The sequence below is a fragment of the Phacochoerus africanus genome, chromosome 6, assembly GCF_016906955.1.
Source record: "Phacochoerus africanus isolate WHEZ1 chromosome 6, ROS_Pafr_v1, whole genome shotgun sequence".
Lineage (NCBI taxonomy): Eukaryota > Metazoa > Chordata > Mammalia > Artiodactyla > Suidae > Phacochoerus > Phacochoerus africanus.
The window spans coordinates 93,946,092-93,967,233 of record NC_062549.1 but is presented as its reverse complement, the minus strand read 5'-3'; the positions used below and the strand labels follow the sequence as shown (position 1 = coordinate 93,967,233).

The 21,142-nt window shown below is 53.0% G+C and overlaps 1 protein-coding gene across 2 annotated transcripts; it reads left to right on the top strand.

Moving 5' to 3' along the window:
- The first annotated feature begins 7,037 nt into the window (after positions 1–7,037).
- On the top strand, positions 7,038–20,470 carry RHBG (Rh family B glycoprotein). Of its 2 annotated transcripts, XM_047784308.1 has the most exons (10): positions 7,038–7,295; positions 13,108–13,294; positions 13,758–13,908; positions 14,036–14,183; positions 16,904–17,070; positions 17,379–17,516; positions 17,638–17,771; positions 18,455–18,576; positions 19,798–19,871; positions 20,054–20,470. In XM_047784308.1, exons 1-10 carry the CDS (start codon positions 7,109–7,111, stop codon positions 20,120–20,122), a joined length of 1,377 nt encoding a protein of 458 aa, XP_047640264.1. In that variant the 5' UTR covers positions 7,038–7,108; the 3' UTR covers positions 20,123–20,470. The 2 variants fall into 2 exon arrangements, with proteins under 2 accessions (XP_047640264.1, XP_047640265.1); XM_047784309.1 differs by lacking the exon at positions 17,638–17,771 and having other exon boundaries at positions 20,054–20,133.
- The last annotated feature ends 672 nt before the right edge of the window (positions 20,471–21,142 follow it).

Sequence of the window (21,142 nt, the reverse complement as noted above, 5' to 3'; positions counted from 1 at the left end):
TATATATACACAATGGAATATTTCTCAGCCATAAAAAAGATCTAAATAACGCCATTTGCGGCAACCTGGATGGAACTAGAGGCTCTCATACTAAGTGAAGTAAGTCAGAGAAAGACAAATACCATATGATATTACTTATATCTGGAATCTAATATACAGCACAATTGAACCTTTCCACAGGAAGAAAATTCATGGACTTGGAAAACAGACTTGTGGTTGCCAAGAGGAGGGGGAGGGAGTGCGATGGACTGGGAGTCTGGTGTTAACAGATGCAAACTTTTGCATAATAGATAAGCAACGGGATCCTGCTGTATCGCACAGGGAACTATAGCCATTTGTGATGGAGCATGATGGAGGATAATGTGAAAAAAAGAATGTATATATGTATGTGTGACTGGGTCACTTTGCTGTACAGTGGAAAACTGACAAAATAATGTAAATCAACTATAATGGAAAAAATAAAAATCATTTAAAATAAATACACCATATTATCTTCTGCTCTCAACCCCTCATTATCCTTACAGTGAGATCCAAACTCCTCACCAGGGCCTTGAGCCCTCTGTATGCCCGTCCCCACTGCACCTCCCCTGTTTTTCTAGCCAGTTGCGCTCCCTACCTTTCCACCTCAGGGGCAGTGCATTTGCCTTTTCCTCTGCCTAGGAGGCAGTAAGTTTCCCCTCTCACTTACTTCCAGCTCTCCTGGGGCCTCTCCTTGCAATCCATCTAACAGCACCCCTGCCCTCTAGCTCAGCTTTGTTTCATTCAGCAGGCCTCTCATGATGTTTTATGTATCTATTTGTGTGTGTTTATTGCGCCTTTCCCCCACTAAAACAGCAGCTCCATGGGGGTAAGGACAATGTCTATTTGTTCACTGCTGTGTCTTCAAGGTTAAAAGCAGGCCTGCTTGGAGTTCCCATCATAGTTCAGCAGTTAGCAAACCTGACTAGCATCCATGAGGATGTGAGTTTGAACCCTGGCCTCGCTCAGTGGGTTAAGGATCCAGCCTTGCAGTGACCTGTGGTGTAGCCCAGTAGCTGTAGTTCTGATTTGACCCCTAGCCTTGGGAATTTCCATATACCACGGGTGCAGCCCTAAAAAGACAAAAAAAATTTCAAAAATTATGTGAATGAAAAAAATTGTAATTTGAGGAGTTCCCGTTGAGGCTCAGTGGCTAACGAATCTGACCAGGAGCCATGAGGTTTCGGGTTTGATCCCTGGCCTTGCTCAGTGGGTTAAGGATCTGGTGTTGCCCTGAGCTGTGGTGTAGGTCGCAGGCACGGCTCAGATCTGGTGTTGCTGTGGCTGTGGCATAGGCCGGCAGCTACAGCTCCGATTAGACCCCTAGCCTGGGAACCTCCATATGCTGCGGGTGTGGCCCTAAAAAACAAACAAAAAAAAATTGTAATTTGAGATTTCTGCCTTCTGACAACCGTTTTTCCCTAAGGCACTGTGGTTTTTATTTTACAGATGAAGAAACCTTAACAAATACAAGTAATCTGATTCTGACAATCTTTTACGTGGAAGCTGTTTTGGTGAGCCTCTAGTGAGAAAAAGCAATAATTAATTTTTAACATTGGCTGCATGTAAACACAGAAATATTGTGTATGGTGCTGCTGTCGCTGTGGTTTTCAGGAGAAATTGAGGTCTGGGGTTTGTCCACCTTCAGAAAATGGATGCTGAGGAGCTGTCTAGTATAGCTTCTTTTTTGATTTTCCTATCAGACTGTTAGAAAGGCATTCCCCTCCTCCAGACAAAAGGAATTCCGCCTCCTCCACCTCAGCTGTAAAATTAGGCTGAATCTCAGTAAGTACCCCTTCCTCAGGGAAGACTTCCCTGGTCACTCCCAGGACCTGTCTCCCCGTCGCCCCCACTATCACCCTGGGCAATATGATCGCCTGCCAATTTATTTGAATCTCCCCCAAGATAGACCTCCCACCCCTGCCCAGGGCAGGGGTTTGATCTCATTCCATTGGATCTTCAGTGCCTAACACAGTGTCTGGCACACAGTAGGTGCTCAAAATATTTTGTTGAATGAAGGAAGGCTCTGCCTTAAATGCCTGTTACAGGCTCCAGACCACCTCCAGCCAATGACAAGAGAACGAATCAAGACTGTGTCAGCCACCTCTAAACTTTCCTGTCCGCAGAGGCACATGCACCCTGAAGTATGGTGGAGTCAGCAACCCATTTGCCCTCTCTGCTCAGCCAGTCAGACCAATAATAACCACATTTGTTGAATGCTTACGAAGAGGCCAGCACTCTACATCAATTATTTGTTTTGTTTGTCTTTTGATTTTTAGGGCTACACCTAAAAAATCTGCTCTGCTCAGGCATTGCCGTGAGCTGTGGTGTAGATTGCAGATGCGGCTTGGATCCCGCGTTGCTGTGGCTCTGGCGTAGGCCTGTGGCTACAGCTCCAATTCGACCCTAGCCTGGGAACCTCCCTATGTCACAAGAGCTGCCCAAGAAATGGCAAAAAAGACAAAAAAAAAGGCAAAAAGAAAAAAGATGTGTTGAATCAATGAAAGAATGAACAACAAGCATCTTACTGATTCTGGTGCTTTGCTGCTTATCTCTCTTGCCCCCATAAATACTGGGGGTAGCTCGATGGAGCAAAAGGAGCCAACTGGCTTTGGGGATTCCTGAGCCAAGAGAGCAGGGAGTAAGAAGGAGGTGACCCCAGCAGAGAACAGCTCCAAGCTACCCCAAGTTACTCAGTAACCCAAGCCCTAGTCCCCACAGACAGCCTGGCCAGCCTAGGCCAGGACAAGCAGTAGATACCAGTTCCCCGTGGCCACTCTCAGGTGCCTGGCTGGTCACAGCTGGAAACTGGAGATGGAAGGTCAAAGATTGGGCAAAGCCCAGACCAGGCAGGGTGGGAGCTGACAGAGTTAAGGCCCTTCAGAAGACATCTGGGGGAGTTCCCGTCGTGGCACAGTGGTTAACGAATCCGACTAGGAACCATGAGGTTGCGGGTTCAGTCCCTGCTCTTGCTCAGTGGGTTGACGATCCGGCGTTGCCGTGAGCTGTGGTGTGGGTCGCAGACACAGCTCAGATCTTGCGTTGCTGTGGCTCTGGCGTAGGCCGGTGGCTGCGGCTCCGACTCGACCCCTAGCCTGGGAACCTCCATATGCCGCAGGAGCGGCCCAAGAAATAGCAACAACAACAACAACAACAGACAAAAGACAAAAAAAAAAAAAAGAAGACATCTGGGGTGGCAAGGGAGATGAAGCCCCCCCTTATTCCATTAGATTTTCCAGGGCCAGAGAAGGCAGGAGGGAGGGCCCAGGGCCCTGACAGCACTTGGTAATCCAAAAGAAAACCATAGACTGAGATTCTCCCTTTATTTATTTATTTATTTTTGTCTTTTTGCCTTTTCTAGGGCCGCAACCTCAGCATATGGAGGTTACCAGGCTAGGGATCTAAGCGGAGCTGTTGCTATTGGCCTAGGCCACAGCCACAGCAAAGCAGGAGCCAAGCTGCATCTGCAATCTACACCACAGCCCATGGCAGCACCGGATCCTTAACCCACTGAGTGAGGCCAGGGATCGAACCCAAAACCTCATGGTTCCTAGTCAGATTCGTTAACCACCGAGCCATAACGGGAACTCCCTTCTTTTATTTAAAAAAAAAAATTTAAGTATTTTTTTCCTTTTAAGCCCGTGCCCATGGCATATGGAAGTTCTTAGGTTAAAGGTCAAATTGGAGCTGCAGCTGCCAGCCTATGCCACAGCTACAGCAATGGTAACATGGGATCTAAGCCACATCTGTGACCTACACCACAGCCCACGGCAGCACTGGATTCTTAATGGTGCTTAACGGATTCTAACTCCACTGAATGAGGCCAGGGCTCAAACCCACTTCCTCATGGACACTAGTCGGGTTCTTAACCTGGTAGGCCATGACAGGAACTCCTTTGCTGTATCCCTTTATTTATTTATTTTTTTGAGGACTGAGATTCTCCATAGTGGGCAGCGGGCCCAGGGAGCCCCCACAGCTATAGGACTGTGAGGAGAGCCCTCAGAGGTGGTGGGTGGGCCAGGGGAACCCTCAGAAAGGGAGGACTTTCAGGGTCTGGCTCTCTGCTGGACCAAGGGGGATGCCAGCAGGTACCCATTCATTGTTAAAATACCAAGATCCTCCTATAAAAGTTGGCAAATAGCAGTTGCCCAAAGGTCTCCGCGTGCCCTTGAGAGGCTGGCCTAGCTATCTTGGCCCTTCCAGGCGGCTCCCTCTAGACCTCCCACAATCCAGCAAATCAAGGGTTAACACCTTCCAGGGTCGGGAGCACCCTGTATTATATGTGTGGACTAGACCCTCAGGTCATAGCTCCAGGGCTTTGCCCAGGGTTGATATTAAATGAATATTAGTTGAATGACTGGGTTAGCAACAGAGAAGATGGAAAATCAGAGATTCAGAGAAATTCAGAGAGATGGAGAAAGACAACAGGTGAGACAGAGATGGAGGAGGCTGGCATCAGGGCGGAGGCTCCAAGAAGATGCTGGGAAGGCCAGCCCACTCCTCCTTGCTCTCACAGGTTCCGCTGCTTTGGAAGATTCTTCCCCTTGGAAGGCCTGTCCTGTCCCTGCCCGGGCAACCCAGGGCAACCCCTGCTTCCAAACAGGGCTCGGGACACAGGCTGCATCCCTGGGGCAGAGGGCTGAACCTGGGAGCACACCCCAGATGCTGAATTATCGGAGAATCATTATCCAAAGGCTGCTGACCAGACATCTTCTCCTCCCCTGCTCCCTCCCCCACCCCCGTCACCACCTGCAGAGGAGCTAGAAAACTGACCAAGTAGTACTGACCATCATGCTGACCAAGTAGTGACAGAGAGCCCCGGGGCCAGGGGCCAGGGTCCACAGAAAGCCAGAGAGGCTGCTCAGCCTGCTAGAAGCAGTGCTGTCACAGGCTGGCTCCCACCTGCCCAGGCCTCCCTGGCTGGGCACCTAGAACCCAGCTGCCCCCCAGAGCCCATGCTGGGCCAGAGGCTCAGGCTCCTGAGGGGAGGGGGTGAACTGGAGAAAGGGCAGTAGGGGATGGAAGGAGGAGGGTCAGGGACTCCTGTCACCCCTGTCCCTGCCTGTTGCTGAGAAGGGGCAGGCCCTCTTCCTAGGAGGAGCCCCATCCTGCATCAGCTCTGGGAGGTGGCTGGTCCTGATGGGCTTAGGATATGTCCCTTGGGAATGGCAGCTCTTCCTTCAGGCCAGGGTCTCAGACATCTTTGCCAACACCCACAAGCCCCCTCAGACAGGGGAGGCTTGGCTGTGGGCAGTGTAGACAGAGGACCTCCCCGACCCCCAACCCCACTGGCCTTCAGGTTTTCTTCTTTCCCTTGTGGCTTCTGGGTATCAGAAGGAATAATGCAAGTGTCCTCCATCTGTATAGAGGTCTCCAGTGACCCAGCACCCACCGGGTACTGGCCACACACCTCAGCCTGCTGATTACCCATCTCCAGCCTTAACTGCTAAAGTGCCCATCATACACACGGCTTCTGCCTATGTGTCCCCTCTTGAAACATTGCCTCCTCTTTCTTTCTTTCCTTCTTTCTTTCTTTCCTTCCTTCCTTCCTTCCTTCCGGTCTTTCTAGGGCTGCACCCGTGGCATATAGAAGTTCCCAGGCTAGGGGTCTCACCGGAGCTATAGCCACCGGCCTGCACCAGAGCTACAGCAACACGGGATCCTACACCACAGCTCAGGGCAATGCTAGATCCTTAACCCACTGAGCAAGGCCAGGGGTCAAACCGACATCCTCATGGATGCGAGTCAGGGTTCGTTAATCACTGAGTCATGACGGGAACTCCTCTTCTTTCTTTACTTACTCAGTTTCTAGGTTGTCCTTCCAGGCTGCCTGCAGACACCACCTCCCAGGAAGCAATTCTCCATCTCTGTCCCCTCCCGAATCCCCACTCCTGAGAGTTCTGCAGCCTCTCATCTGGGCCCCCACAGCCTCTGTGATTCCTGGGGTCACACATTTACTCCAGTGGCACTTCAAATCCCTCCTAAGTATCTGGCTCGCTACTGAACAGTGGCTTCTGGAGGGAGGGGTCCTTTGGTTCATCTCTGAAGCCTGGTTCACAGTAAATGCTCAATTAATGGCTAACTCCTCCGTGTCTGTCTACCAGGGCCCCAGTGGATGCAAATCTTGCTTGTGTAACAAGGGGATCTTGACACCTTACTGAAAAGAGCCTTCTTACATTGGCTTCCCTTCTTTCCAGAGGTTGGGGCAGCCCAGACTCTTTTACTAGGTGTGCAGAGAACCCAGGTGTCAGTGGGCCCCAGCCCAGCCTGCTCCCAGGTCCAGCCTCCTGCCCCAGAACTGGGGTGGGGTGCTGACACAGGTGAGGAGGCTGGGGAGTGGGGTAAGGAACTCACCTGCTGAGGCTTGGACCTCCCCAACCAGGTTAATCATCAGTGCCGAGAGAGCCGGCTCTTTATCTCCTTTCTACATCTCTCTTTCAGTTGGGGAAAAAGTTGAGTAACCCCTCAACTCTCTCTTGTATCATTAACCCTGGAGGGGCCCCGGGCCGGGGAGGTCTGGGCCTAAAAATAAGGCTTATTCTCACTTATTCTTTAGGAAACACTCTCTAAATTCACACCATATTTAAGGAAAGGATTGCCCTTCCTCTCCTCCCTCCTCTTTGTCCCCCACTCCTTCTCCGTGTTTCCCCCCTCCGCCGCCGCCCCCACCGGATCCCGCAGCTGTGCCCCAGCAGAGCAGAACACTGGGCGTCTTTCCAGGGTTACTTCCAAGGACCTGTTCCAAACGGAACAGCGCCAGGGTCAGCTGGGCTAAAGGAAAAGGATTTGGGGTTCGAATGCCCCATTCCTTCCCACTCCTTGCCGCACCTCAGGCCCGAGACCCTACCCCTCACCGTCTCCCCTTCCCCGCCTCCGAGGGCTGGGGCGCGGATCTGCGGCGGGTAAGCCTCCATGTGGGCGGGACCTGGGTCCAGTGGGCGGGACCTGGGTCCAGTGGGCGGGGCCAGGCTCCAGTGGGCGGGGCCTGTTTCTGGTGAAACCTGCCCGGCCCGCCCCGAGAGTGTCTGCCAGCCCAGCGCGCCTGGAGCCGGAGCCCAAGCCGGAGCCGGAGACTTGCAGCCTCTGTCCCATGGCTGGGTCCTCCCGCCGCGCCGGGGGCCGGCGACTGCAGCTGCCCCTGCTATGCCTCCTCCTTCAGGGCGCCACCGCCATCCTCTTTGCTGTCTTCGTCCGCTACAACCATGAAACCGACGCTGCCCTCTGGCACTGGGGCAACCACAGTAACCCAGACAATGAATTTTACTTTCGCTACCCAAGTGAGTACGGGTGAGGGTGCGCGGGGAGCTAAGACCCTAAGCCCCTCTGGTGTCTTGGGAGGGGGCTCTTGGTTGTCCAGATCTACCCCTAGGTGGGCAACCCTCTCACTTTGAGATAAAGGTGCCCCAGATTTATAGTAACACACTTTCACTAGTGTGTGCCACGTTCCAGGTGGCATGTGAATTTTCTCCTTTAGTCTATGAAGTAGACAAAAATGGGGAAAATGAGGCTCAGAGAAGTTAAGTGACTGGTTTTTGCTTTCAGAATTGAGGGAGCTGGGATTTGAACTCAGATCTGAAGCCCCCAACTTAACCTACTCTCTTGTTGGCCTAGTTGGGCTTTGCTGGGCTGTTCCAGAGACTGCCTTTCCTGGGGACTCCTGACCACAGGAAATGATAAACAAACAAACAAAACAAAATAAAAAATCCTTCTGGGAAGGAGAGGTAGGGAGTGGGGTGCAGGAAGCAGTGATGCAGGTATTAATTGCGAAGGGAGCCAAAACTATTGGGCTCAGATGTTTCTTCCCCTGTCCCCTGAAGCTGGCCCTTCCAGAGTCAGAGAGAAAACCACATAACTACCTACCAACCAACAGTCCTCAGCCCTGAGAAGGAAGCATGGCAAGGTTATTAGCCCATTTCTCAGGGGAGAAAGCTGAGGCTCAAAGAGGTTGTGATTTGTTCATGATCACCTGCCATGTGAGTGACAGAGCTGGAACTAAGTATCCTGAGCTTCTTGTGCCACAGCTCAGCTGCTTGCTGACGAGGCCCAGAAAGGAGAGGGCTAAGCTCCTGCCTCCTGTTGGGGATAGAACCTCTCCCTCAAGGTTGGGGGCCCAACCTTGTGACTCAGGCCCTAGGCAGCTGGGACCAAGGACACCAGATTTCCCAGACTTCATACATACTTGAGCAGGTCTCTAAGCCTCAGTTTTTCCCATCTGAGCATTGGGGAGAAAGATGCCTCAGTATGAAGGGTATACATTCAAGCAAGGCCCAGAATGTAAGAGTCTCCTATATAAATCCCAGGCTGTTATTACCCTATTTTCTGTATGCAGAGCTGGCAGCAGGCTGTCTCCACCTGACCCTTTCCCAGTCCTAATCCCACCAAATGAAGCTCACAATGCTGATGATACAGAAGGTGGGGTGGAGGCTTGGATCTGGGTTTAAAGTGCCAGACCATCAGCCTTCCTAGGCAGAAGGGGGCTGCAGCTCCTCCCTCCCCATATTTCACCCCATTTCTAGCTACACGAGGTGAGCCACGGATGCTGGCATTAAAGCCAGAGCCATAGAGCTGGGTGGCAGACTCTTGAGGTATGCATTTGTCCAGGGAGATGGGGAGTTGGGAGGGGACAGTCCACTAGCTGAGAGAAGTAGGCTCTTGTTCTAGGGTCTGACCTGGCTGCCTGCTATGAACCTCCCCTTGCTTCTCCCATGGGCCTCACTCAAAGCCCCCAAGGCTGCTGGCTTCAAAGTCCTCCCTGAGGAATTCCCATTGTGGCTTAGCAGATTAAGAACCCAGCTGGTATCCATGAGGATGTGGGTTCCATCCCTGGCCTCGCTGAGCGGGTTAAGGATCCGGCATTGCCACCAGCTGCTGTGGCTGCAGCATAGGCTGGCACCTGCATCTCCAATTCGACCCCTAGCCCTGAAAAGAAAAAAATAAAGTCCTGGAGTTCCCATCATGGCACAGCAGAAACTAATCCGACTAGGAACTATGAGGTTGCGGGTTCTATCCCTGGCCTCACTCAGGGGATAAGGATCCGGCATTGCTGTGGCTGTGGTGTAGGCCAGCAGCTGTAGCTCCGATTTGAACCTCCATATGCTGCAGGTATGGCCCTAAAAAGCAAAGAAAAAAGAAAAAAAGAAAATAAAAAACCCTCCCTGAAACCCCCCTCCTCTCGCCCCTCTGCTGCCATGGTTGGCTCTCGTGCACACACAGCTTTCTGTCCCAGGACTACAGTTAGAGGAATAGCAGTAGGAATCCTACCACTTTTTCTGCCCTAAGTTTCTACCCCTGTGGACTTGGGACCTTTGTGTGAGGTAGGTTGGGAAGGAGGGAGGTGTGTGGTCCCTGGAGCCTGGGGCTTTGATGAGCCGAGGCTTCACCTGTCCCCGGGAGAAGTGGTCAGGGCCAGGGGGGTGTAGCCACTGCCCTTTGATTTCAGAGATGAAAGGGAGTTTTGCCGCTATTGTTGAGCTGTGGGACCAGCCAGTGCCAAAGGCATGGCTGCTCTGAGGCTCTGTCTGCTATCTCTGTAGGAAAGATCTTCAGAACCTATCTGGCCCACTCCGTTCAGATGCAGAGAGAGTCAGAAAGGTTATGTGACTGCCCAAGATCACATAGCAAGTTAGCCAACCTAGAAACAGACCTCTTGACTCCCCCATCTGTGGCCTTTTCCCACACGTCTCAAACCTCTTATCCCACAAGGCAAATAACAGACAATAAGAAAGAGCAGGAAAGACTGGGGAAAAAGACTAGGGTGATAAGGACCCAGAAGCAATCATGAGGAAGAGTTCTAAGACAAAATAAAAACAGGGTTTTTTGGGGAGTTCCCATTGTGACTCAGCAATATTGAACCCGACTAGTATCCATGAGGATGCAGGTTCGATCCCTGGCCCCACTCAGTGGGTTAAGGATCTGGTGTTGCCGTGAGCTGCAGTGTAGGCTGGCAGCTGTAGCTCCAATTCAACTCCTGGCTGCATATGTGGCCCTAAAAAGAAAAAAAAAAGACAGGTTCTTTGGGGTTTTTTTGGGGGCCACACCCGCAGCAAGCAGAAGTTCCCTAGGTCAGGGATTGAACTCACACCACAGCAGTAACCAGAGCCACAGCAGTGACAATGCCAGGTCCTTAACCTGCTGAGCCACCAGGGAACTCCTGGACAGGTTCTTTTTTATACACCTCTGAGACCTTATTTGCAGGGTGAGGGACTTAGGACAGATGGAATTGGGAACTTCTTTAGTTGGGTCAGAGGGAGGTGCCTGGGACCAGAGTGGTTCCTGGCTCTTCCAGGAGAATATAGCCCTATCTACCCTCTTAAAGGCAGGCATGGGTAGAGTGGTGTGTGTGTGTCGGGGGGCGGCCTCTCCAGCTCACCCCTCCATTTGTCCTGCTTCTCCTATTTTACACCCCCACTTTCCAGATGAGGAAACCGAGGCTTAGAGAGGTTAAGTAGCTTGTCCAAAGTCACTCAGAGAGAAGTGAGGAGTGGATGTGCTGGAATTTAAATCCATCTTGGGAGTTCCCAGCGTGGCTCAGTGGAAATGTCTCTGATTAGCATCCATGAGGATGCAGGTTCAATCCCTGGCCTCACTCAGGGGGTTAAAGCATCTGGCGTGGCTGTGAGTGGTGGTGTAGGTCACAGATGTGGCTCAGATCTGGTGTTGCTGTGGTTATGGCATAGGCTGGTGGCTACAGTTCCTGATTCAACCCCTAGCCTGGGAACCTCCATATGCCACAGGTGTGGCCCTAAAAAGACAATCAATCAATCAACCAATCAATCCACCTGTTAGATGCTAAAGCCCCACATTTCACTATTCCTTTGTCCCACAGACTGACCTTGTTCAGGAGTCACGTGGTGGGGTCAGAGAGGGACAGGGAAGGAAGGAGAGAGGGTGATGGGTGACCCTAGAGGGCTTTTATCCGGGTTTGGTGGGGGTGGGGTGTGATGGGAAACCAGGTCTGTCCTGCTCCCACCCAAGAATTTCCTGAAGGGCATGTGGAGGGATCATCGTGGCTATTCCCTTGCCTCAGCTAGAATGGCCCTTTCCCCACCGCAGCCCATGGAGAATGTCTGTGTGGAATGTTCCCCACAGTGGCACAAGTGAAGGAGATTTCTTGATGTTTAGGCTACAAGTGAACCATGAAGGGATTGAGTTTTGGTTCCAAACAAACTCAAGGTGGGAGATATAAATATTATTGCCCCTTAGGACAAGTTCTAGAGTGGTTTAGGCATGACACAGACATGGAGCCCTGTGACCCCCCTCCCCAACCCCGGTGTTATCTTGCTGTCCTTGGGTAAAAAAAACAGACATGGCATCCCCTTTACTGTTTGCATAGGAGAAAAGAAGTCAGGCGGTGAGGCTAAAAGAAACTTAGGCTGCAGGTTGAGTTCTAAAAGATGCCTCTCTTTTGCTGTTAGGTTTTGAGATATGGAGGGAAGAGTGGGCAGGGCTGGAGAAGTGGCACAGTGGGGGGGGGGACGCTTAGCGAGGCCAGCGGGCCTCCAGACCCTTATCCCCTTGGCCACAGGGGCTGGCAGCTGAGCTGCAGACCTCCAGTTCCAGCGCACACCCACCCTCTGCCAGGGGCTTGCAAACTTATTTCCTATCAGCCATACACAATATAAAAAAGCATAAACATTTGCTTCTCAAAGTTATTGATTGCATTCTAAAGTTCAGTAATATATTTTTGGCTCGTTGGTGCTTCTTCAGATTGAAATAAAAGGCAATTGTGGCGTTCCCGTCATGGCACAGCGGAAATGAATCTGACTAGGAACCATGAGGTTTCAGGTTCAATCCCTGGCCTCACTCAGTGGGTTAAGGATCCAGTGTTGCAGTGAGCTGTGGTGTAGGTTGCAGATGTGGCTTGGATCTAGTGTTGCTGTGGCTGTGGCATAGGCTGGCAGCTACAGCTCTGATTCGATCCCTAGCCTGGGAACCTCCATATGCTGTGGGTGCGACCCTAAAAAGCGCGCACACACACACACACACACACACACACACAAATCCTCTTTCCCAGAGTGGCTGTATTGCATATGGGGGGCATTATTTGATAGGAGTTGTATAGCACAGCAGGCCTGCCCCCTCCTTTCAATTCGTCTTCTCTGAGGTAATCTCTGTTAACAATTTTAAGGTATTTTGTAAATCAATTTATAAAATTTAAAATCCTCGAGTTCCCACTGTGGTTCGGTGGGTTAAGAATCTGACTGCAGTGGCTTGGGTTGCTGCAGAGGTGTGGGTTTGATCCTGGCCAGGTGCAGTGGGTTAAATGGTATAGGCTGCAGCAGCTGTGGCTCAGATTCAATCCCTGGCCCAGGAACTTCTTTTTTGTTGTTTTTTGTTTTGTTCTTTAGGCCTGCATCTGAGGCATATGGAAGTTCCTATTCTATGGGGAGCTGCAGCTGCCAGCCTTTACCAAAGCCACAGCAACGCAGGATTCCAGCCACGTCTTCAATCTACCACAGCTCACAGCAACACTGGATCATTAATCCACTGAGAGAGGCCAGAGATCAAACCCATGTCTTCATGGATGCTAATTGGATTTTTAACCCACTGAGCCACAATGGGAACTCCTCCAGAGTTTCTATATGCTGCAGGTGTGGCCATAAAAAAATTTTTTTTTAAATCCTGAAAATGGAATGGTATAGATCCTGAGGTATGAGGGAATGGAGGTTAGACATCAAAAAGGACTTCCAGGAGAAAGGAAAAATCAAAGAGAAGCCCAAAGGGGAAGACACTTACCTGTACAGAGGGGCAGGGGCTGCTGCAGGAAAGAGCACAGGAAAGGTTGGACTTTTGGTCCGCTGTAAGAGACGCGGGGATAGGGCAACTGAGTGGGACAGAGAAGGCAGCAGAAGCCTCCACTCTCTTGCTCTCACCTGGGCACAGCAGGGATGGTGTCCGAGTCCCACTGCACCAAGCTGGCCAGCTCTATGCAGGTGGCCCAGGCTGGGAGGCCTGGCCACGCCTGGGGAATGTTATGGGCTCAGTGCCAGCCTCAAGGCGGCCCTGGCTGGTGAGAGCTGGGGACCCAGGCAGGGTGGCTGATTGGTGGATGCGTGGTGACCTCAGCAGCCCCCACGTGCCCCCCTGCAGGCTTCCAGGACGTGCACACCATGATCTTTGTGGGCTTCGGTTTCCTCATGGCCTTCCTGCAGCGCTACGGCTTCAGCAGCGTGGGCTTCACCTTCCTCCTGGCCGCCTTTGCCCTGCAGTGGTCCACACTCGTCCAGGGCTTCCTCCACACCTTCCACGGTGGCCACATCCACGTTGGCGTGGAGAGGTGGGCAGTGGCGGCCTCTCTGGCTGCCCCCAGCCCTATGTGGGTGGCCCCTGCGCAGGAGACCCAGCTCACACTTGATCCTTCAAGTCTGATCCCCGACCCAGGTTTCTGACCCATCAATTGATTTCGTTTAGGCGCCCTGCCTATCCTTATGGCCTGATTTCTTCTCCCATCCTCAAGCCACACCTCTCCATTTCTTTAGGCTCCTTTATTACCCAAGAGCTGTTGGGCGCATAGATAGCATCATGGAAACAGGTGGGGTAGAGGAGCTCTTGGTTCAAGATCTGGTTCTTCCACCTGTTGTGGACTTTGTCTGGGACAAGTCCCAGAACCTCCCTGAGACGCAAAAAAAGGCGAGGAGACCCCTTCCTGCCTACCAGGGAAGAGCTTCCTCCCCTTCCCACAGCCCCCAGGGCTGCCCTTGTTTCCATCCCCCTCTGACCCTCACATCCCAACCCCCCAGCATGATCAATGCTGACTTCTGCGCTGGGGCCGTGCTAATCTCCTTTGGTGCCATCCTGGGCAAGACTGGGCCGGCTCAGCTGCTGCTCATGGCCCTGCTGGAGGTGGTGCTGTTTGGCCTCAATGAGTTTGTGCTCCTTAGTCTCCTGGGGGTGAGTCTGGATGGGGATGGAGTGGGGGGAGGGGTGGCCAGGGCTGGGCGCTGAATAAGGAGGGCATGGGGTAGGGGTAGGGGTGGGCATGAGGGACCGCCCCTCCATCTCAGCTCTGCCTCCCCAGGTGAAGGATGCAGGGGGCTCCATGACTATCCACACTTTTGGTGCCTACTTCGGGTTGGTCCTCTCTCGGGTCCTCTATAGGCCCCAGCTGGAGAAGAGCAAGCATCGCCAGAGCTCCGTCTACCATTCGGACCTCTTTGCCATGATTGGTGAGGCCTGCTGAGGTGTAGTGGATGGGGGCGGGTCGGTTCATCCCCAGCCTGATCTCAGGCTACCACCTATAGTCCATGGGGTTCTGGCTGCGAACTCCCTTCCAGCTCTGATTCTTCCACCAGAGCCCTGGGATCTGTGCTCACCATTCTCAGTAGTTTTATGACAGGTTCTTAGAATTCAGTGCTGGGATATGCACATGCCCTGAGAGCCATCCTTCAAGTTAGACTTTCTTTTCTTTTTTTTTTTTTAAAGAGGTTATTTATTTATTTATTGTCTTTTTAGGGCCGCACCCACGGCATATGGAGGTTCCCAGGCTAGGGGTCTAATTGGAGCTGTAGCCGCCGGCCTACACCACAGCCATAGTAATGCGGGATCCGAGCCGCATCTGTGATCTACACCACAGCTCACGGCAATGCCAGATTCCAGATTCTTAACCCACTGAGCGAGGCCAGGGATCGAACCCACAACCTCATGGTTCCTAGTCGGGTTCGTTAACCACTGCACCACGACGGGAGCTCCCAAGTTAGCCTTTCTAAATCAAGTCTGCAAAGTTCCCTGGTGGCACAGTGCGTTAAGGATCCAGCATTGTCACTGCAGGGGCTCAGGTCACTGCTGTGGCGCAGGTTTGATCCCTAGCCCGGGAAGTTTCACATGTGGGCATGGCCAAAAAAAAAAAAAAAAAAAACCGATTGAGGTCTAATGACACCAATCTCTATTTAAAAACCTCAGAGTCCCCACTACTGACAGAAACCAGACTCCTCAGCCAGGTACACTTGCCCCTGCAGGATCTTGGCCTCCCAACTCACTCTCCCCGCCTCTCCTGCCAAACTCGGCTTCTCCCCAACTCTGAACCCCAGGCCTTTGCCCTGGTGCTGCCTCCTGCCTCCTGAGGATACGTCCTCCAAGGAGATTTCCCGGAAGCCCCAGCATCCTCTGGGGAACGGAGAGGTGGTAGGTCACCCCTGGGAACAGTGGGTCTGACCATCTGACCACAGCAGCACCATCAACACCACCTGTTTACCTGTTTTTCCTTCTTTTTTTTTTTAGGGTCGGACAAAGGCATGTGGAAGTTTCCAGGCTAGGGGTCAAATTGGAGCTTCGGCTGCCAGCCTACCCCACAACCACAGCAACGCAGGATCCGAGCCGTGTCTGCGACCTACACCATAGCTAACAGCAACGCTGGATCCTTACCCCACTGAGCGAGGCCAGGACCCCACTGAGCAAGGCCAGGGATCGAACCCGCATCCTCATGGTTCCTAGTCAGGTTCATTACTGGTGAGCCACGCCGGGAACTCCCATCACCACCTGGTTTTTCTTTTTTTTTTTTGACTGTGCCATGGCATGTGGAAGTTCCCTGAGCCAGGGATTGAACCTGCGCCTCAGCAGCAACCCAAGCCACTATACTGACAATGCCAGGTCCTTAACCCATTGAGCCACAGAAGACCTCCTACCACCTGGTTTTTCTAAGCACATACCTCTGCCTTGGTCTCTGATCCTCTCTCTTCCTTCACTAACAAGTCAGGAAAGGAAATCACTATTTTATGCTTTTGGAGGCTGTATTGAGCAGTGACTGAAGTGCTTATTCTCACTTTTAAAAGAGGCTGATTTTGTATTTCTCGCTCCCATCCGGGCTTGTTGTGAAATAGAGCACGTGGAACCCTAGGTCACCTGAGGCCTCTTTGCCCTTTGAGACCCAGATAAGTTTGGCTTGAAGCTCAAAGGCTTCCCCCAGTCGTCTGTGCTTACATTCTCAGCTCTCCTCTGCCTCCCAGCTCCTTCCAGACAGGAAACCTGGCTTCTTCCTTGATTCCTCCCAAAACTCTCCTCAGAGGATACACGTGAACCTGTGGTAGATTTTATCTCAGACCATGCAGAAGCTACACCTCAACCCAAGGACCACTCAGGCCAAGGGGCAGTCCCTCAAGCCTTCTTGCCATGCCGGCCCAACACTACGGGGTTCCCAGCCTCCCCTCCCCTTCCCGCCAGGACTGACCTGGGAACTCACAGATGTGCAGCCCAGCCCATCAGTGTAGGTGGCAGGGCAACACCACCCCCCAGCCCCGCTGTCCAGGAGGCAGTTGAGGTGATAAAACAAATGATACGTGTATTGAAGCACCAGCTCAGTGCCTGGCAGGTGGTGCCCTTTGCCTTTTTTCCTTTCCTTTTCCAATACTTAAAAAAATCTCGGAGTTCCCGTCGTGGCTCAGCAGAAATGAATCCAACTAGGATTCATGTGGGTTCGATCTCTGGCCTCGCTCAGTGGGTTAAGGATCTGGCAATGCCGTGAGCTGTGGTGTAGGTCACAGACGTGGCTTGGATCTAGTGTTGCTGTGGCTGTGGTGTAGGCCAGCAGCTGTAGCTCTGATTCAACTCCTAGCCTGGGACCTCCAAATGCCATGGTTGTGGCCCTAAAAAACAAAAACAAAACCTCAGCCGCCTGTGGTTTTCAATCAAGTTACTCCCTTTTGTGCCAGTACCCTTCCCTTTGATGGGTACCATTTGGGACCTTTAGTAGCGGCCTGGCCGTGGGCTATGCCCTTTGTACGCAACACCTCATTTAGTCCTCCCTTTATGAGGGAGGTATCACTAGCCCCACTTTACAGATGAGGAAACTGAGGCTGCTGGGAGTGGATGACCTGATTGCAGTTACCCAGCTTGTACCTTTCGGGGGGAGCCACTAACTTCCTCTCACTCTGCCTGCCTGCTCACCCTTTAGGGACCATCTTCCTATGGGTCTTCTGGCCTAGTTTCAACTCTGCACCCACTCCGCTGGGGGACGGGCAGCACCGGACAGCTCTCAACACGTACTACTCCTTGACCGCCAGCACCCTCAGCACCTTCGCCCTGTCGGCCCTTGTTGGGAGGGATGGGCGACTGGACATGGTATGTGGGGAAGAGGCATTGGGAGAGGCCGAGGGGATGGACTGAGAGGGGGGAGGAGAGGTCCGAGACCCTGCAAGGCCAGTTCTCCAGGGGAACAGGTAAGGACCCGGGCACAGGGGGCTCCTTTTGCACTGGAGGCGGTGGGGTCAGAGCGTGAGGTGATGACAGGATAGCAGAAGAGTTAGAGGTTGGATGGCGGAGGGACTTCCAGAAGCAGTAGGTGCCACTGAGGCGGGCAGGATTGGGTTGGGTGTGGGTATGATGATCAGAAAGGGCCCCCAATGCCTTGCCCTTCTGTGTTCCCGGAGGTCCACGTCCAGAACGCAGCACTGGCTGGAGGGGTTGTGGTGGGGACATCCGCTGAAATGATGCTGACACCCTTTGGAGCTCTGGCAGCGGGCTTCCTGGCTGGGACTGTCTCCACGCTGGGGTTCAAGTTCTTCACGGTACAGATGCCTCTGGGGCCCTGGACAGAGCAGGGTCTTCGGCCCTCTTCCTCCCACCTCTCCAACAGGCCTGGGGTGGGAGCGGGGACGCAAGACTCATTCCTGGTGTCCTGTCCTTCAGCCCATCCTTGAGTCAAAATTCAAAATCCAAGACACGTGTGGTGTCCACAACCTCCATGGGATGCCTGGGGTCCTGGGAGCCCTCCTGGGGGTCCTTGTGGCTGGATTGGCCACCCATGACTCTTACGGAGAGGGGTGAGTTCTCCCCGCCCCCACCCCTGCATCCTCAATGAAATTATTAGCCCCCTGGAATGACCTCCCTCATTCTCTTCCTCTTGTGGACCAACAAAAAAAAGCAGTGTCTCTTTTTATTCATTCATCCATCCATCCATCTGTATCCTGGATGATGAACCCGCCTAGGGTTCCATGAGGATGTGGGTTCAATCCCTGGCTTTTTTAGTGGGTTAAGGATCCAGCATTGCCGTGAGCTGTGGTGTAGGTCGCAGATGCGGCTTGGATCCCGCATGGCTGTGGCTGCGGTGCAGGCTGGCAGCTGTAGCTCCGATTGGACCCCTAGCCTGGGAACTTCCATACATTGCGGGTGCAGCCCTAAAAAGCAAAAAAAAAAAAAAAGAAAAAAAAAAAAGAAAAAAAGAGAGAGAGATGCTGACACTTAGGATTGGGTTTTGCACATCAGGGCTCAGAGGGGAGGGCAGGCAAAAGTGACCCTCACGCTAAACCTTAAAAGGTGTGAGGGGTTGCTGACAACTCTAGGGCTGGAGGGTGTTCCAGGCTGTGGGCCTGTAGGGGAGACTCGGCCTGGCAGGCTCCCTTGAGGCCCTCTTGGCCGCTGCAGGACGCGGCGCAGTGCACAGAGGCACTGACCAGCCCTAGCTCCGTGCTCCATCCCTGTCTCCCACAACCCCCTCTCCCTGCAGCCTAGAGAGCGTGTTTCCACTCATAGCAGAGGGCCAGCGCAGTGCGACGTCTCAGGCCTTGCACCAGCTCTTCGGGCTGTTTGTCACACTGATATTTGCCTCAGTAGGTGGGGGCCTTGGAGGTGAGTGACCTTGGCTGGAGTTGGGGCTGGCGGGAGCATCAGGGAGGATATGAGATAGAGGAGGGGCTCTCTGCAGGAGGGCCATTGGCTCCCATCCCCCTGACACACATTTACTCACGGATATCTCCTGAGCACCTCCTCTGTGTCAGGTGCAGGGCGGGGTTGTAGGGTTCAGGTAGCCTCCTCCAGGGAAGGAGGATGAAGGGAACACTTGCTCCCTCCTGGTGCCAAAAGGAGGCCGGAAGCCGGCCTAGGGGCTGACCCATCTCTCTCCTCTGTGGCTTTCCTGTGCTGCTCCCTCTACCCACTAGAGGGCAGCCAAACCTCAGGCTGAGGCCCTGAAGGGGGGGAGCAGAGCCATCTCTCTGGGGCAGGGGCAGGGGCAGTGGGGGAATTGGCCTTTCTGGCTCATCCTTGGATCTTCCACCACGGCAGCCTGCCCACTGATGCGAGGTCAGGCTGTCCTTCCTGATATCTAGCCTTCGTCCTATTGGCCTTTTAAACAAAACGTGTGATTCTTTATCCCCACACTCCTGCTCTCACCTCGAGGTTTTCATTCCCAATGTTCAGTTCATCCATTCATTTAATTATTTATTGGGAGTTCCCGTTGTGGTTCAGCGACTTAAGAACCTGACTAGTAGCCACGAGGATGTGGGTTCAATCCCTGGCCTCGCTCAGTGGGTTAAGGATCTGGCGTTGCCATGAGCTGCGGTGTAGGTCGCAGATGCAGCTGGGATCTGGCATGGCTGTGGCTGTGGCATAGGCTGTAGCTCCAATTTGATCCCTTGTCTGGGAACTTCAAAAAGACACACACACAAAATTACTTATTTATTCCACACTTTTTGCAGTCCTCCTGGATAGGAGGCCACAGAAAGCTTACAAGCTGTGGTTCAAGACTCTCTTATCTGGTCCATTCCCAACTATGCAAAGTTGAGTGAGTTACCTAACTTCGTTGAGCCATGGTCCCCTTCTCTCTAACACAGGGATCAGATTCACCTTGCAGGGTTGATGTGATTACTCAGGGAAGCAGTGCTTGTCAGGCCCTTTGTACTGGGCTTGGCAAAGTTTGGTGCTTGATAAATACTACTGTGATTTGCCTGTTGACACAGGCATCCCAGTGACCTCATGCCTCCCAGCTCCTCTGTGCTCCGTGGTACCAGGTGGCAGCCTCCCCCATGGGGGTGGCAAAAAGCCTCACACACTCTCCCCTGCTACCACTAGGGCTCTTGCTGAGGCTGCCCTTCCTGGACTCCCCACCAGACTCCCAGTGCTATGAAGACCAGATTTACTGGGAGGTGAGATGGAGCCGCGGCCCCTCAGGCCCATAGGGCCCTGTCATCCTCCAGCCCTCCCTTCCCTGTCTCACATCCTCTTCCCTTCCTTACCTGCCCCTTCTCCCCTGGGGATCGCCCCTGAGCAGTGGTCTCCAGCCACCCTGGAGCAGCCCTTCACCTGCTCTTCCATCCCTGCCCTCCAGGTGCCTGAGGAACATGCGGATTTAGCCCAGGGATCTCTGAGACCCGAGGAACCAGACACTCAGGCCTAACTTGCTTCCAGCCCTTGAAAGGATGCTCTCCATTTGGAAGATGATGACTGGCTACCATTGGGAAGCTCTTCTTTTCTAGCTCCCATCACTTGTGCAGCAAGAAAGAAGACAGGATCCCAAAGGAGCCTCCTTTCCAAAGGGAGCTGGGGACAGAGTGGAGGAGCCGGCTGGCTGTAACCCACCATGGTGTGGGGAGACCCTCCCACCGTCCCATTCCCCTCACCCCATGCCCTGCAAGTGAGGCACCCAAGTGACTGCTGATCCACTGGACCAGCATCACACAGTTACAGTGAAGCCTGAGCCAGGGCCTGGCTCTCTGAGGGTGATAAATACCATTGTCGCCAAGGACTCTGACTCCCTTTTTTGTGCACTGGGAATTTGGGGTGTTCATTCTATCCTCTAACTCACCACGTTAGAACCTCAGGTGGGACCAGACTGGGCTTACCTGCCTCCCAAGATGGGCAGCTCATTCTCTCCCACCAATTTTGTGTTTGTGATAGAACAGCTCAGGCTTCTGCAGTTCTTCCTATTCCAGAATGGCTGCCACTCTGACCCTCAACTTAGGTAGCCTCTGACCAGAGTAGGAAGAGGGCCCCCGCATGGGTTCAAAGGGGCATAAGGCGTTCTTTACCACTAATTCCTCGGAAGCTAGAAGCAGCCTACTTCTGTTGTTGTCCCAAGGAGTAAGGACCAGGAAAGGCAAATGGGAATTGCTACAAAGAATGGGGGAGGCTGGCCCAGGGCCTAGGTCGGCCTGAAGCCATCTGACCACCAGAGGGCGCTCCAGACACAGCAGAGGAAAGATGTGGCCTTCCTGCCTCTCCATGCTCTACCAAGAATGGACGTCCTCCCTACAGCCTAACGGCCTTCCTGTCTGCTTCAGCTCTGGTCCTCACCATTCCTGCCATAAGACTTTTTTAAGCACCCCATTACCACCCCATGTCAGGCGGGTGCTAGGGCTTCCAGATCTCTCACCCGACAGAGAATCCATCCCCCCATAGCCCAGGCTCCTTTCCTAAT

Excerpts from the sequence above, each read along its gene's own strand:
- RHBG (XM_047784308.1), top strand. The coding sequence starts at position 7,109 with ATGGCTGGGTCCTCCCGCCGCGCCGGGGGCCGGCGACTGCAGCTGCCC. Across the intron at positions 13,295-13,757 it reads ATCCACGTTGGCGTGGAGAG|CATGATCAATGCTGACTTCT; the intron begins GTGGGCAGTGGC and ends CCAACCCCCCAG. Across the intron at positions 17,772-18,454 it reads CATGACTCTTACGGAGAGGG|CCTAGAGAGCGTGTTTCCAC; the intron begins GTGAGTTCTCCC and ends CTCTCCCTGCAG.